Genomic DNA, 17163 nt, shown 5'->3' on the forward strand with positions numbered 1-17163 from the left:
GGAATTTATATCAAGGATATATTGAGAAAAAGTGTGTTTTAACTGCTGTATTTACAATTCTGCACTACTGAACAGAATACTTTTGCATTTATAGGCATCCAATGTATTTCACCAGATAGCTGACTTATAAAAGGTGTTTTGCTGTCACCCATTTTTGTAGATAACCCATCATACTCCCACCACTCAAAATAACAGCAAAATCCATTCTATTCCAACTCCTACAATTAAACACCTGGCACTATTTCCTTAACTATTTTGAATTTATATACAAACAAAACATTTCTCACATGCCACATACTGTCTTTTAAAATAATACCCTTTCTGAAATTGTTTCACTATCTTGGAATGCTCAAAAATGGAACAGAAGAGATAAAATGTAGTTATTCTGCCCTCCATTTTAAACAGGATGAATCTTTAGCTTACAGAAACAACTCTGTAAAGTGTATATAACTGCTATTTTAGAGACTCTTTATTACTAATGGATTAATACCAAATCCTAACCTAATGTGCATGCGTTTGCATTTTCGTTCTTATCATCCACTGAGAATGGATAGAAACATTCTGTGAGTAATTTTAGATAACACTTGGACATAATTCTTTAACAGCTGTGCCTACATCATAAAGAAGATACTATAGGAAAAAAAAGTGCAATTATGTAAGTTGAAAAATAAAAAATGATAAAATACAGGCTGTAGTCTAAGAAAAGTTTTACAAAAGTATACAGAAAGAAATGCACAAAGATGCCATAAACATTAGTCACAAAGTAACTAACTGGACAATGCAGTAAGAGAAGAAAGAAAAGAGAAAGAAAGCTATTAACGCTTGCACTCATTAAAAGCAAATCTTAAAACTTCACCCTGAAACTAGACATTAGCTACAAATTTTCCAGACAATAAACAGAAATTTCAGCAGGTGACTATTCAAATGTAGAGGAGATTGCAGCGTGATTTTTTTTCAGCAAAATTAATGATACTTAAACTATAGCAGAGTATCCAACAAATCAAACTGTCATACACTGTGCAGGATTCAGTAAGTATCAGTCAAAGATATCGTTAGCTACATCTACATGCCAAAAGAACGAACATATTGGAAGGAAATAACTCCAGGATGTCTAAAACTAGAAAAAAAGTCACTACTTTTAATCACAGCTGTGTAAAAATAATCATTGCATACAGGTTACTTGTAAAAACTGATTGATTTCATAATCTCCTGAAAGTCGCATTTAGCAACCATATGTTAGTACACTAAATTAACAGTTTCTATTGCTATTTATTTGGTATCTCTTAATCACAAATTTGTTCAGGAAAAGTCTTTAATCTGAATGATGGAATCTATGCCTAGCATGAGACATTCATTACCATTTCTGGGATGCAAACCAAAACCCAAAAAATTGCGCTGTCTTGAGATAAAAGCTTTTTTTATCAAGCATCTGTGCAAATGTCAACTAATCATTTTCATGCTGGTGCATAGTAGATAAAAACATGCTAATATTCCCACCATATAGAAAAACAAGTCACTCACTTCCTCAATAGCCATGGAATAAACGATTGCTAAAAACCTGTAACTTGCTAGTTCTTCAAGCTTTACTTTTCAATTATAATGCTTCTTATACTGACTGTGCTGTTGGCTGATGTTTTCCACATCCCATTTTTTAAAATTCATTCTCAGCATCAAAGTTGGATAAAAAGCCAAACTTGTCTGTAAGAATTACTGTCTTTTCTGCAGATAAATCCTGTGTGTTAGCCAAAAGCCTTAAATTGTTTTCATTTCTATATGTTGACTGAATTATGTTAAACTTCTGACTCTAGGCCAATTAATTTTTTAACCATTTTCATGAAAATGTTTTACGGTCTCCAAAGAAATTCAGGTTTTAATGTCTCTTTATCTATCTGTTTTGTTCCTTACTCCTCATCCTAGCTCTGGATCGAAAGCCTCAATTTATTCCAGGTAGCCATTGACATTAATAGGCTCATATCAATTTGTCGGGTAAAAATAAAAGCTGCTGTTCTTAAGCACATGCAACTGCCTTCACTGCTGCTATGCAGCCACAGGCTGTCTGTTCTGATTCCTTGCCAGCTCTCTCCCTCTGTTCACAGTACAAGAGAGGAAGCCAAAGCTAGGGATGGATGCAGGGAGCCATGGAGGAACAAATCGAAATAAGTGAGTGAGAATGTGACTGACTTGGCTATTTTAACAACCTTATAAACATGACTGTGGGTCAGGAGGCTCATGGAAGGAATCCAGGGCTTCAGGCTTCCTTAATTTTCTGTGACTTCCAGACACAGAAAATAAAAAGCATCTACAGAATGATAAAAACTGGATCTAAATTCCAAACCTGGATGGCTTACTGAAATAAGATCTTAGGAATGGAAGCCAGGCCAACATTGTCTGCAGCATTGCCCAGAACCACCCCAGAGTCCCTTTCTAGGAGTCTGCCATCAGCAGGTTACAGGATGCTCCAGGCAATAGTACAAAGCATGAACACCTTATCTTGTCCTTTGTACATTCCTAAACATTTACTGCACACTGTGAAAACACTGCTCTAAAGACATGATGATCGGTCCTTCCTACTGCTTTTCAAAGGTGCTAATCACTCAAGTACTGGGCATTTCCAAACACTAGCATTCCTTGAACAACAAATGTATGAGTTAAGGGCAAGAAATTATTCAGTTACAGTAGAAGGAAAACTTTGAGAAGAGAAACTTTGAAATTGTCATTTATTGGCAGCTCCAAGAATATGATGTCTAATAACCTTGGAGATTCTTTTTCTAAATATGTAGCATTTTACAACATCTTCTATGTGCCACTGAAGATTTTCATTGACAAGCTGCCTCTGAAAAAGATCAATACACTCAAGACCCAATGTCTTTGCTATGGCATCCATAAAAATAACAGATCAGACAGGGGTCAGAGGAGAACGATATGTGCAATTCAAGCAGCTGCTGACTGCTAGCGGCCTCCTCTGCACCACATAAGAACCCAGGAGCACAGTCAGGAAGAGAAAACAATTAATTCTTCAGGGAAGAGTTATCTGCTTATATACATGAAATAGCACTACCTCCAGCAATGCTTCTTACTGTGGACAGCAGAGCCTGCTAGGCATTTCCTAATTTAGTTGTTTTAATAATATTCTCTTCACTCAGTATTTTGTTTGCAGAAGCGTGTAAAGTAGGACCAGTTTCCTGACATTCACTAGCATTGAATAATTATTCTTCCTTAAAAAAAAAAATCAGTTTTAGGTTATTCATTTCTCACTCTAAAATCAGTTTTCCTTGCAGTGTGCAGCTCATGGGGACCATTTCCCTGGCAAATTGTGCTGTCAAGAGCATTCCTCAGAACTCTTGCAATTCCAAATGATGTAACTGGCACATGAACAGCACTTAAAAACAGCATGCACTCTACACCCAGTGCAGCCATCTGCACTTCCAGGAAGTATGCTAATTCTTTTAGAGTAGGCAGATGTTGCAGGGTCAGAATCTGAAAATCTTTAGGAAGCTGTACATTTTATGCCCCACTGAGATTCATCAGTGGAGTTGTGGGAACAACCCTTCAACGATTACTACAGTCTACACCTTATTAAACACATTTGTTCTCAAATGAAGACATGTTTGGATGCCTCTAACCATTAGTAATAACCACTAGTTCCATAATAGAAGCAACTACTCTTTTCTTCTTTGATTTTCTGTAGTACTATCAACTTTTGCATTATGCACTTATTTCCATGAACTTATGAACAACAATATGTACAGTGATTATGATACTTTTTATCAAATTTGAATAACTGGAATCAAATGTTAGAATGAAGGGTCCTAGAAGAGATTAATCTTGTCTTGCCCTCCTAATTGCATACATTTGGGGGCAATTTTCAGAGCTGTCAGCCCTAAAAACTCACTTAACAACAATATCTACAGATTCATGTCACTTTTATCGGTCTGTTTATTAAAGCGTTCAGATTTTGATAGCATTTCTTTGACTTCATGTTTAGCCCATGCACAATTGACAACATGCAGATATATACAACATATATACATGACAACACTTTTTGCACCATGATTTTTTTTTTTCCCTCAATTTTTTTTTTCCTCAGGTCCTGTTTTTTACTTTATTATTTATTACTTTATTACTTTATCCTTGTCCTATTTTCACTTAGTAAATTTATACTCCTTCAGTACCTTAAACTTTTTTAATTTGTTCATTTCCTCTTTTTTTTTTTTATTTCTATGTCATAGAACACCCACGTTCCCATTCTTCCTTCCTAATGCAACCGTGATTTCACAACTTATGACTGTAACTTAGAACCACCTTGTCTGTGGTAGCAGATAACTAACTTATAAACACCTGACTAATCTAAAAAAAAGGCACTAAAGGCACTAAGGAGGGTGATGTTTAATTACAGTCCCCCTTAAAGCTGCAATGGTCAATGACATAGAATCACAGAATCATAGAATTGTTCGTTTGGAAAAGTCAGTAAAGATCATCAAGTCCAACTATGACCTAACCATACTACCCTAATTCTAACAACTCTCCACTAAATCATGTTCCTGAGCACCACACTCAGGGATGGTGGCTCAACAACCTCCCTGGGGAACCTATTCCAGTCCTTGACAACCCTTTATGTAAAGTTTTTCCTGATATCCAACCTAAACTTACCCTGGTGCAACTTAAGGCCATTTCCCCTCGCCCTGTCACCTGTCACCAGTGAGAAGAGAGAAACACTCCTCCCTTTTTTAAATACCTTTCAGGTAAACAGCCCCAGATCCTTCAGTCACTCCTCACAGGGCATGTTCTCCAAGCCCTTCACAAGCCTTGCTGCTCTTCTTTGGACCTACTCCAACACCTCAATGTCCTTTCTGTACTGAGGTACCCAAAACTGAACACAAGACTTGAAGTGAGGCCTCACCAGTGCCAAGTACAGGGGCAGGATTATTTCCCTAGTCCTGCTCACCACTCTATTCCTGATACAAGCCAGAATGCCATCGGCCTTTTTGGCCACCTGGGCACACTGCTGGCTCATATTGAGCCAACTGTGCATCAGTACACCAAGGTCCCTTTCTGTCAGGCAGCTTTCCAGCCACTTACAGAGTGGGAATTTTAACCAGTCAGATTAAAACTGAAACATCTTAAGGGGAGTAACTAGAATGTTATTATCCATCAGAAATGGCAGAACAAGGAGGAATGGTTTTAAACTAAAATGAGGGAGATTTAGATTTGATAGCCGGGGGAAATCTTTCACTGAGAGGGTGGTGAGGCACTGGGAACAGATTGTCCATAGAAGTGGATGCCTCATCCCAGGAGGCATACAAGGCCAGGCTAAATGGGACCCTGCAGACTGAACTGGTGGGTGGGAACATTGCTCATAGCAGGAAGCTTGGAACTTTAGGGAACTTTAATGCAAGCCATTCTATAATTATATGATTTGCCACTTGGGAAAAGAGAGAAGTCCAGCCATGAGCAACAGAAGGTAGCTAATCAGGGCGCATAAGCTCTGTTAAAGCAGTGAAAGCACTGCCAAAGACCCCAGTTCTGGAGCCTTGCACTAGCAGAAGGTGCTTACAGCAGGGATACTGTCAGGCTTTGCAGCAAGTGAAACCAAAAGAGCATGTGCAAATGGAGATGGAATAAGCAGAAAGGCATCAGTTCTCATCAGAAGCAAAACTCTGCTTCCATTGTGTTGAAAGAGCCACAGAAACACCAGAAAGACAAAAATCAATTTAAGTTTGGGAGATATGTAATTGTTAGACATATCCAAAAGAAAGAGCAACAAGAAATGCCAGATAGAAGAAGTATTGTGTAGAACGACATGAGAAAATGGGGTTTCTCCTTTCCTCAAAAAGCACTCCTCAAACACTATAGATTGGGACATACAAGGCCAAGGCTAGCTGCATGCTATGCCTTTTCAGACAATCTGGCAAAGGCTACTGTCCAACAGGACAGCTTTCCAGAGTTTGCTGCCAGTGTTTTCTGCTAAGAAGACTCTTGTTCTTGTAGGAAGTCAATTTTCATCTGGTAGCATGAAATCAATCTTATGCTGTCTAGTTTTCACAGCTGCAGTCACCACAGAGTCTACAGGACATGCTAAGAACTAGTCAGTAATATCTGAGTTAATTCATAAAACTCCATAGCATTCAAGCCACCTTTGTCAACATCCAAAGGAAAAAAAGCAGGTACACTAAGAAATCTGTCAAGCAGCTGGCCTCTCACAGCTGTTCTCTAAGTCAATCTTGTATTTTATTACAGTACCACCATGTTTTCCTGGACATTTGTGCAGGGCCTCATAGGAAGTGTCTCCAATATCAAGGACACTACAGTGAAATAGCTTACAATTGCTGATGGATTCATATTCTGACATATACAGCATTTCTTCATTATTCCGATTGATGTGTCTTTTAAGTGAACAAAAGAATTGTGACTTAAAGATCACTTTTTTTTTTCCCCTCTAATCTGTCCATATGTGCAGTACAAGACAACAAATAACATTGTTACTTGTTACTGCGAAATATCATGATGATGCCATAAAAACAAAACAAACTGCTTGTAGAAGGATCTGTGCTTTTTTAGCACTGAATATATGCCGATGCCAGACTCATCTGTGATTATGCAAATTTTATTACTGTCCAGATACACAAGACCAAATAATGGACAAACTCATCAAAGGTAGGCATAAGTTATTTTTGACCCCAGCACTCCACTGTCACCTAAGAGAGAGCAGGAGGGGAACACAGCAGTCTTGGAAAAAAGTGTTTTGGAAGGACAAAGATTTGTGCATGTTCTTTCCTCCTGCCCCCTGCAGCTGCTTTAATGCCTCCTGACAGTGCTGCTAGAGCTCGGGGCATTCTCTTTCTCAGCATAGCTCTGCTTCCCGAAGATATTAATAAAAATGACATCTCTGCCTGCCCCTTGCTCTCTTAGAATGATTCTAGCTAAATACACCTGCTAACATTTCCTTCAGTGTTGCACCAAGTAGCTAATATTCAGACATCTGTACATTTTCAATGCACGCCATAAATCATTACCGTTTGTTTGCTTATTACACTTAAAAATGAACATTATTTTCATTCCTCCATTGCAGACAGAGATGGAAATGATTGAATGGAGCTAAATCAAAATTGTTTAAATTGAATTTAAACAAAAACAATGCCTGTACAAATCAACAGAAATGTTTCAGTCCTTTTACCAATGAGATTATTACTGGATCCTTTATCATGTAACCTTCAAAGATACAGACTGCTCCTCACAAAAATATTAGGACTTCGCAAAAAAAATTTTAAAGTCGCATTTCAGCTGATAGCAATAAAAATAAATGAAATCAATACCACTATAAAGTAGTCTACATGTGAGCTTTACAAATAATTACTATGCCAGTAATTAAGCAGTCTAAAAAGCAAGTTATCCAGAGACAAAGCCCAACATTCATTTTTTTCCCACCACATCCTCAGAGCCAGACAAACAAGCTGTTCAAAAAATAATCAAAAGTGCTAGGTGATTGCACAGTGAAGTTTTGTTTCCTAATTACAAATACCGTGCCTGCTCCCAGACAAAAGAAATCCCATTGAACTGATGCAAGCTTCTCTCATGAAGAGCTGCAGTAGAATTAAAGTGCAGCTGCCTGATTTTCAGTAATGAGGTCCGGGTTGCTTTGCATCCTGCTAACAAACATTTCCCCTTTTCTGTCTAAAGAAACTGGAACAATAGAGACATTAATCAGAACACCTGCGTATCAGCCTCTCGGTATAAAGAAACGCTTACCTTCTAAAGACTTGAAGAGGCTTTTCTACAGGGAAAATAGCACAGATGCTTTATTGCTGCACTTCAGCATCCCTCTTTCTGTAGCAGTTTACTAGGAATACAGATCCTCCACCATTTTCTTGTCACGTGACTAGTGGCTCTGTTAAATAAGGGTGATCACCTGCCTTCAAATAGCCTGCTGTATGAACCAGCTACCATAGGGCTTTGGGTAAGGGAGCACTGAAATGAACACAGAACAGTGCTTTAGCTGCAGGAACAGCTTTTTCACGTTCCCTGCGGAGCTGTGTCATAGCATCTCCAAACTTTACGCGGCAAGTCAGCTGGCTGCAGTGAAAAGCTCCCTGCTGCTTCATTTCAGAGCCTGAGGAAAGCCTCAGATGAGAGATTGCGTGACAAAAGTTCTTAAGGATTCAACCCGTCTCAGCCCTCATTTCTGTTTGCATCGATGGTTATAGAGCACATGCATATTCAAACATGCTTTACATAATTTGTTAGTTTGAAATTCAGCTATGGAAATGCATATACAAATCTTTTTTTTTTCTTCTTTTTTTTTTTTAAGCACAACTCACAAACCCGGGTGAATACTGGCAACGTAAAACCACATCCAAACCAAGAAGCAATGCTCATAGCCTGGGCTGTTAACTGCGCTTTTTAGGGGTCTGCTTCCCACACAGCATAGTCCCACAGTCTCCTTCATGAAAGCCTTCTGGATGTAGACAAGCCAAATTAAAACAAACTTTAAATCCTGTTTATTTACAGTCCTGCAGAGGAAAACAGAAAGGCAGCAGGCCCTAGGGCTGCCTAACTTTCAGCTAGTTTGTTCCCTACTTGAAGATGAGAACTGGAGATGTTTCCACATCAAATTTCTAAACCATAAGCATTCAAAAACAAACAGAATTCCAACCTTATTTTATCATTACATCTCCATGAACATCTACAGAACACCATAAATAAAAATTCAGTGGTTTCCACCCTGCTCTTCATTATGTTAGTAATTCTACTGGAAAACATCTATTGCAGATCTTCTAGTAAATCAGTCCTCACACAACATTTTAAAGAACAGCAGACCAACATCGAGAACTACAAAAATAATCACTAAAATTAAAGTACACTTTCTAAAGAGGGCACTGCTGCAGAAATGTGATCTTTGATGTTACTGCCACCTAAATAAGTAAAATTATCAAATATGGGGATAATTTTTAGCACTTTTTCAATTGGACGATTTTTAATTTATTTTAAGTCCCAAGTGTAGGCACTCAGAAACTGCACAGGAAATAGAACTATGAAGTATTTCTATACTATATAAGTCATTAGCAGAATGAAATTGGAAAAGTAGTGGAAGCTGCAGCTTTGACCTGTGTGCTCAGAATGGCACAGATTGTCTTTGAGATTTTGAGTCTCTGCTGGGACCCACAAAATTCACTGCAGCTCACTGTGAAAGACAAGTCTATGTCAACAGCATTAAGCTTGAAAGCTCACTAATGCTGAATTTTGTCATTGATTGCATATTTTAAAAAAATACAGAGTGAATTAACTCAGAAAAAGGTAGAGTTTTGAATAGCAGGTATTTTTTTATTTGACCACAAAACCATACAAACACAGTCCAGGTCTTTCCGGTTTAAAAATTGGATCTATCAGCTGTACCCCACAATTTAATAAACTCTCAGGATCTCAAGTGGATAATAGTAAGTAGACCTTTCTTTTTCTATCACTGCACTGTTGTCCTCCTAAAAGGTTAAAAAGTTTTTAATGTACGTGGTATTTTGCATGTAAATATTAACGCTATTTTTACAAAAATGAGATCATCACCATATTGGCTGCTGCTATTGTTTAACAGCTGGCTCTGCAATGGAAAACTGGGTTTTTAGTTTTAATTAATTTTCAACCTCCAGATGGTGATGGAAAATACTGTACCACCCCAACACTGATAACAAAAAAGATGGTTGTCATGACTTCATAGACCAAATCAAGTACAGGGAAAGAAATGGTGCTACAAAAATGCATGAATGAACAACATATGTTATTACTTTCATCACTTAAAATATAAGGTTAGTGGTGAGATTCACTGATATTACAATAGATTGTAATTAATTTTTTTAAAAAAGAAAGTGTTTCAATTTACTGCTATGTTGTCAGAAATTTCTCTGCTTTGAATGTGTCCTAGTGACTATTTTATTTACACAGAAGCAACACTTTCACAAAGGATAATGCATGACACATAGTTTCAAATCCACAATGTATATTATTACAGTGATGATAATGACCCAAGACATAATAGTGTAACATACATTAATAGTACAGCTCCCATCCAAAGCAGCAAGCTCTGAGCCTGGCCTCATCCCAATCAAAACTTTAGCTCAGTTTTGAATCTTTCATTTTCTTTTTTTTTTTTGCAGGGCATTAAATTCTTATTTGCATGGACTTTCCTTCACAGGTTTTGCTCTTTGTGCTTAGTGAACTGTCACACATTGTACTGCCAAGCAAGAAATTTCAAGCCCATCATTCTCGTAGGTCAGAAGGAGTTGGAAGCATCCTTGAAGCAGCATGCTTAGTTCCCAGAGTGCCTGGAATCATTTTCTAGTGAATTTGGCCAATTAATAAACCAATGGTGGAAATGAAAGGTTACAGATCTACTGGTATACAGGGAGAAAAAAGAAACAGGAACCACAGAGAATTGACAGATGTGGCTTTTAAATTTACTGCAGATTTTCAGTCCTTCAGATTCCTTAAAAATAACAGCATGATTTGATCATTAAAGCTAGGAGCAAACCTGGGCTCTCTACTTCATTACCTCATCCTGGTTTGGGGGTGATAATATACACATTTTGAGAAAATAATGGAAAATACTAACAAAAATCCCTGCTCATCTGGAGTCGATATTTTTTTTCTTTTAACAGATTCCATTCTGCCATTGTTTCAGTGCAGTATTGGATGTTGATCCTGGACTTGAATCATTAATGTCTGTTGATGCCCTTTTGGCTAAAGTCTGCAAACAAATTGTTACTATGTAAGTGAGCAGAAGAGATTGATTCCTGCTTCTTTGAAAACATGCTACCTGAAAGATAAATTCTTTTTTTTTACCATATTTTTATGTGGAAGATTTATTCTAGTAGATTAAATGGATGTTGACAGTTGCTAAAAAGAAATTTTTTGTCCTGTTGCTCAGTTTTGCCACCAGCTTTCCAAAATCTCCCCTAAACCTTCCAAACTGTAGAGCCCTTATCTCTAGCACTCTTACTATTTCTTACTGCTCTAGTTCACAGCATTTCCCTCAGTTCTTTCTAACTTTTCCAAATGAAAACAAATCAAAACAATAATCCTTTCCTATAGCAAAGATAAGAGCAAGAATGATCGGTTATACACAACCACAAACACAGTGTGAGAAGTGTGCTGATATGTAAAAGCTAGCATTCTCCCTCTGGCGCTCCAGTATTGCGTCATCATCTAGCTTTATAGAGTTATGTAAGACATGCTAGCTTTATATTAGGAACAAAATGACCTTCAGTGTTCATAAATTTTATTCCTACCTCCAGTAGCAGCAGCAGTGAAGTATGTTATCCTGCTGCTGTGTTTAACTTGGCAGACAGCTAAATATCTCATAGTTACTTGCCCACTCCTCACCCCCTTGCTCACCAGAGGGATGGGAGAGAAAGCAAAATAAAAAAGTAAAATTCATGTGTTGAAATTAAGACTATTTTCTAAGATAGAAGAGAAAGGGAAAATGTAATAATAATAATAATAGAATACACAAAACAATAGATGCTTAAAGTAATTGCTCACTGTTAACTGATCAATGCCAAGCTAATACCTAGCGGCAGCTACCCTCAACCAATTCCTCCCATTTCTACACTTCTACACATTGTCATATTGTATGGGATATCCCTTTTGCCAGTTTGGGTCAGCTGTCCTGGTTCTGAACCCACCCAGCTCCATGTTCACTCCTGCATACTTCCATGCTCCTCACTATCAGGGCAGTGTGAGAAGCTGAGATCTCCTTGGGTCTGTGCAGCACTGCTCAGCAACAACTAGAACACTGTTGTGCTATCAACACTGCCATACAAGCCCTATGGACAAGACGTGCACACCCAACACATATATAGCACACATATACAGCACATATATAACAAACACTATTCTGTTTGCCATTAGAACAAAGGGAGCAGTGATCTGTAGACGCAAAGACTTCAATCTGTCTCTTAATTTTCCTTATTTCCTTAAATTAATGTCGTCTCTGCTCCAATCGTTCATCCCTGACAAAAGCCCCCAACAGAGTCTCACCCAATAATTCCCTTTGCTCTTTGCTACGGCCGTATTCCTCATATCAGAAACTCAACCAAGACATTGCTACAGCTCAAATTGTTTCCAATCTTAACCTCTTTAATGAGCTCCTCTGCATTAGTGAGCACCAGGTTCAGTGACACTTCAACTCTGGTTGGTTTGTGTAACAGCTGGACCAGGAAGCTATCCAGTGAACTCAGGTGTCTTCTGGATTGCTTGGAGCCCATGGCATTGCCTTTGTAGAAGACATTCTGCTGGTTGAAAACTCTCACCAAAATTATAGCCTGCAAGCATAAAAAATCTTGTAGTTGAAGCAAAAAGGCCTCATTCACATGATCTCTCTGTTCAGGTGTAGACCCTGACCACTACATATCTTTAATTGATTTGCTCCCTGATTTTTATCTACAAACTCACAACCTGGTCATGGCTGTTCTCAGAGGCAGCTCTCTGCAATGTATCCTCTTCTTAATGTAGAGGGAAATCTCATCCCTCTTTCCCTGACAATCTCTTCTTGAAAAGCTTGTAGCCCTCCAACATCACACTGTAGCTGTGCAAATCAAAGCCTATACAGTCACAACCTCCTTCAGAGTGTAGTTGAGAGCTATAAGGTCTCCTCTGGGCCTCCTTTTCTCCAGACAACACAGCCCCAGCTCCCTCAGCCACTAATTGCAACACTTGTGCTCCAGATTCTCACCAGCTTTACAGCCCTTTTCCGGACACATTCCAGGGTCTCAATGTCTTTCTTGTAGTAAGGGGCCCAAAACTGAACACAATACTTGAGGCGTGGCCTCACCAAATCTGAATACAGAGGGACGATTGCTTCCCTGCTCCTGCTGGCAACACTATTTCTGATACAAGCCAGGATGCTACTGGCCTTCTTGGCCACCTGGTTGCACTGTTGGCTTACGTTCAGCCGGCTTACGTTCAGCTGTTGACCAACATTCCCAGGTCTGTTTCTTCCACAAAGTCTCCAGCCACCCTGCCCCAATCCTGAAGAATTGCCTGGGGTTGTTGTGGCCAAAGTATTGGACCTGGTACTTGGTCTTGTTGAACTTCATCCCACTGGTCTCAGCCCAGCTATCTTGCCTGACCACATCCCTCTGTAGGGCCTTTCCTTTAGGAAACTGACACCTCCTGCTAACTTGGTGTCATCTGCCAGTTTACTGAGGGTGTGCTCAATCCCTTCGTCCAGGTCATCAATACAGATATTAAACAGGACAGGCACCAGTACTGACCCCTGGGGAATAGAGGTGCAGAAACAACCACTGCTACACCTGAAAATACATTTGTTATGCACAACAGCCATTGTTGGTTCAGATAAAGAAGATCCTGTAATGGAAATTTCCAAAGTTTCTACAACAAGGATCACTGTCTCCTTTCCTTACAGGATGCATTGCATTCCACCACACATTTAAGTGAAAATACTCCTAGTGGTTTAGAGAAAATATTATGGTATTTTATGGTTTTGACTTTAATTGAGGAAGGAGTTGAAAAGAGTATACTACCCTATAAGAATAATTGATATTCTACATCTGAAATCTGGATGAATAAAAACCGGTATTGTATAAAAGATTCAAGTTTTTACTTTTTTTACAGAAATTCCTAAATAATGGTAGATTACTTCATAGAATGGATTCAATAAACCATAGCAAAAAGAAGTGCAAAATACCTATTTATCCATGGCCATAAAGATTATTTCTCTTGTGTCACTATAAATGTGAAAACCACAGGCTTTTTTGAGTGATCTCACGAGGTATCTTCATGTTTCAAAATCTCAACTCTATTCAGCTGATTTAAAAAGTAATTTAAAAGCAGACACCTGGAACAGTTCTTTTTTCCTCTCTGGAACATTAGCATCACCAGCATGTAAGCATGGCAACTCAAACCCCAGGATGCTGCCTACATGCAATTAGTCAGTGTGACTTAAGCAGGGTCAGCATCTGGCTGCTTTTAATTTAAATTTTTTTTTTGTGGAAGACAAAGGATTTAACAGCCAATTTGTTCATATGAGATTTGTGAGCCTACATGCAAGCCTCCAAACAACTCCTGCTCTTTCCTTTCCTACTTAGTTTTTCTTTGTTTGTTTTTTTGTGAGCAGAGGTGATAAGCATTTTTTCATTTTAAAGCTTTTCACTAGAAATTACTTGCCTGTTTCAAAAAAGAAAAGATAAATTCCCAGTGAAATCCAGCAAAGACAGTGGTGAGGAAAGTTTCCAGGGCTATTCCTAACAAGCAGATCATGTTAGAGCCAAGGAATGTTTTGTGTTTCTAGATAAAGAAATCCCAAGACACTTTTCCACACAATAATGTGGATTCAAAACTGCTGCTTAGAGACTTGGGTTGTTTTGCTTTTCCCAGATTTCTCTTTTGTATAAAATTGCAATATTTCAGCTTTTCCTTCTAGAATATAAGTTAGAAATTTGGTGTACTGCTTGCAACAAAAATGTTTTATGCTAACTAGTTTTACTTTGATGATTTCAAGGTCAAGCACTCAGCATTTAGTTTACTTCAGACAACACAGAATTCAGTGGCACGTATCTCCCACCACTCTTTCTCCTTTGCCTTTTTCTTGAAGACAGTAAATGCTAACCTGCACCATCAAAAGTTGTCATTGCTCCACAGAAGCACTGCCCTTCTCATCATATATATTCTTCCAGTTTTGTGCTTAGAAAATGAGGAAATTTCAGCCAGGGACAGTGCTAGGCTGTAAGGAATAAAACTCAAAATACTGTGTGTTAAAACAACCTAAGATGATAAAGTTTAAACTTGCAAGAAATATTGTTACTTTTCACTAAGACTGAAATTATGTTTAGAATGAACAAAGCACTTATTCCATATTAAAAACAGCTCAGCTATTACAGTGTCTGATCTTGTGCTATTAACACACACTGATAAATGTACAAATATATTTAGAGGGGAGGTATTTTAACAAATCTGGGGGAAGATAAAATCACAGCTACTGAACTCCTCATTTTGGAAATGTTAATAGGCCGTGAAGTGCTATGTTTGGGTTAATAAAAAGCTGCACTTTTCTGTCAGAGACTATTTGTATTTGCGATTAGCAATATCACAATATCACAGACACCCATGACACCTTTGAGAGAAAAAGAGCTTATTTCTAAAATTGCCAAATTGTTAGTGAAAATACAAGAAGAAAAATGTTTAAAATAAATTGTAAGTCAGAACTTGGTAACAGAAGTTGTGGATGTCATGTGTCTACACTGAAGTGCTTAGGAAAAATTGGAATAGAAAATCAGTCACGTATTTCAGAAAAACAGCATTTTTCCACATTTCATACCAAACACACTGTTTTGGGTAAGTGCAACTGAAAAGGAGAAAGAAGTGCGAAGAAGTGACATCTCTCTTTTCTACTGGGAATTTTCTTTTGTTGCTTACAAGAATTTCACTATATAAACACCAAGCCAGTTTCCATCATGTAAAATTGCAAGCCTTAGCACTTGCAGACCTTGCAGTCCAGGAGAAATGAAGCCAGACTTCCATACTTGCATCACTACATCAGTTAGAATCTCTGCTTGTAAAAGACGAGACAACAACAGATGCACTAAAACGGTCCAGTAAATGGAGTCCAGTCACCCCTCTATCCGTCTGGTGGAAGTCACTAAAGCTATAGAGACAGAGGTTGCACATTCACCTGAACGGAGATGCAAATACACTAAAACTGTCTCAACAACCAAGCCAGCCTGCACAGAGAAAAATGTTGCTCAGATCTGATTAGAGCTTGAAAATAACTACAAGGATAGCAATTTTCCATCATCCTTTACTTTCTTCTAAAAGTCGTATCTTCTTCTGACCCTACATGTCTACTGCTTCCTGTCTTCATTCCAAACATTTTTCCACAAGGCAGAAATAATATTTCACTTCAGTGCCTTCATAATCTCATCACTGGCATTGCGCTGCATTTATAAGGGAATTACCACCAGTACCTAGCCCAGGAGATATCCCGGCCACATCTGTTGTATCTGTTGAATGTAGGTTATGAAGTCTACTGGACCTGGTCAAAGGCAGATTTCTTCTGCAAGGAAGTGGATTTACGATCTTCCAGCATTACAAAAGAATCCTAATTCGATTCATACTCAAGCAACCAAGAATCAAGATTCTGTTTTGATACAGTGAGGAATACAGCGATAATTAAATGACATAAATAAAACTTTCAGACTTGAAAGTCTTGACGTCTCTTAATGATCTCACAGAATTTAATAACTCTGATAACTAAAGAACAGAAGACTTTTGAAAAGAAACAGATAGGTTTTTTTTTTCTTACCCTGATTTCTCACTCAGTTTTCTTTCACTGTTGAGAAGCACAGACTCTTCTTTCAGTTCTTGTTCTGTGAATGTGTTATTCCCAAGCTCCTGCTGATTATTTGTTTCCCACACACCATTACCATCATCGTCCTGCAATACAAAAGCATGTGTTCTTGTGATATCCAAACTGTCATAGACAGCGCATCGAAGGAAGCACAGCTTTTGTGTTCAAATGATTGTGTAAAAGAAGTTTCTACCTGAAATTCTACTTGAGTTTCAGGAGTTGATTCCTGCCCTCCAGGAGTTTCTGCTACTTTGCCACAATGTCCAGACTCAAATTTTGGCATCTCTGACTCAGCAGAAATTTCCCCAGATGATATATCACAGACTTCATTTTGGCCCAATATAATCCAACCCTCATCTTGCCCAAATCTTTCTCCTGATTCCCTTTCATCCTCGAGTTTTTGAGGCACAACAACAGAAGAGCTTTTCTCATCTAAGTCCCATTCAGCCCCACAAGCAGATTGGTCTTCCCTTTCATTTATTATGGAGATTGACTGAAAGGTATCCAATGGGCTTCGTGAAAAGCCTTCATTAGATTCTGTTTGTCCAGGTACAACAGCCTCTTGAAACACAAAATCACTTTCCCTTGCTGAAGGCATATTTTCTTCCTCAGTAACAAGGATGTAATCCATCTCTACTGAAGCTGGATCTCTGTGAACCTGCATTCTCATATCCTCCTTACTCTCTGTACTTTCCAGTTCAGGGCTCTCAGAAGAATTTCTTGGCTTATTCTCTCTTCTAAGCACGGAAGTAGCATCAGCTTCTAAAAAAACAGACAAACAGAAATTCTTTTTAGTTTTTGAATTACTATTT

The 17163-nt window shown here is 38.3% G+C and overlaps 1 protein-coding gene across 3 annotated transcripts in view; it reads right to left on the reverse strand.

The window, feature by feature from the left end:
• Positions 1-17163, reverse strand: part of PRUNE2 (prune homolog 2 with BCH domain) — a 137171-nt gene that overhangs the window by 29239 nt on the left and 90769 nt on the right. For 2 of the 3 annotated variants that reach the window (XM_048931203.1, XM_048931202.1), the window contains exons 9-10: positions 16545-17113; positions 16307-16437 (exon numbers count right to left, since the gene is read on the reverse strand). In XM_048931203.1, coding sequence (XP_048787160.1) covers positions 16307-16437; positions 16545-17113 — 700 coding nt within the window. Of the gene's footprint in view, positions 1-7746; positions 7968-16306; positions 16438-16544; positions 17114-17163 lie in introns of those variants that run through there. The other variant, XM_048931204.1, reaches the window with a different exon arrangement.

Source organism: Lagopus muta, chromosome Z (assembly GCF_023343835.1).
Source record: "Lagopus muta isolate bLagMut1 chromosome Z, bLagMut1 primary, whole genome shotgun sequence".
In the NCBI taxonomy this organism is placed as follows: Eukaryota; Metazoa; Chordata; class Aves; order Galliformes; family Phasianidae; genus Lagopus; species Lagopus muta.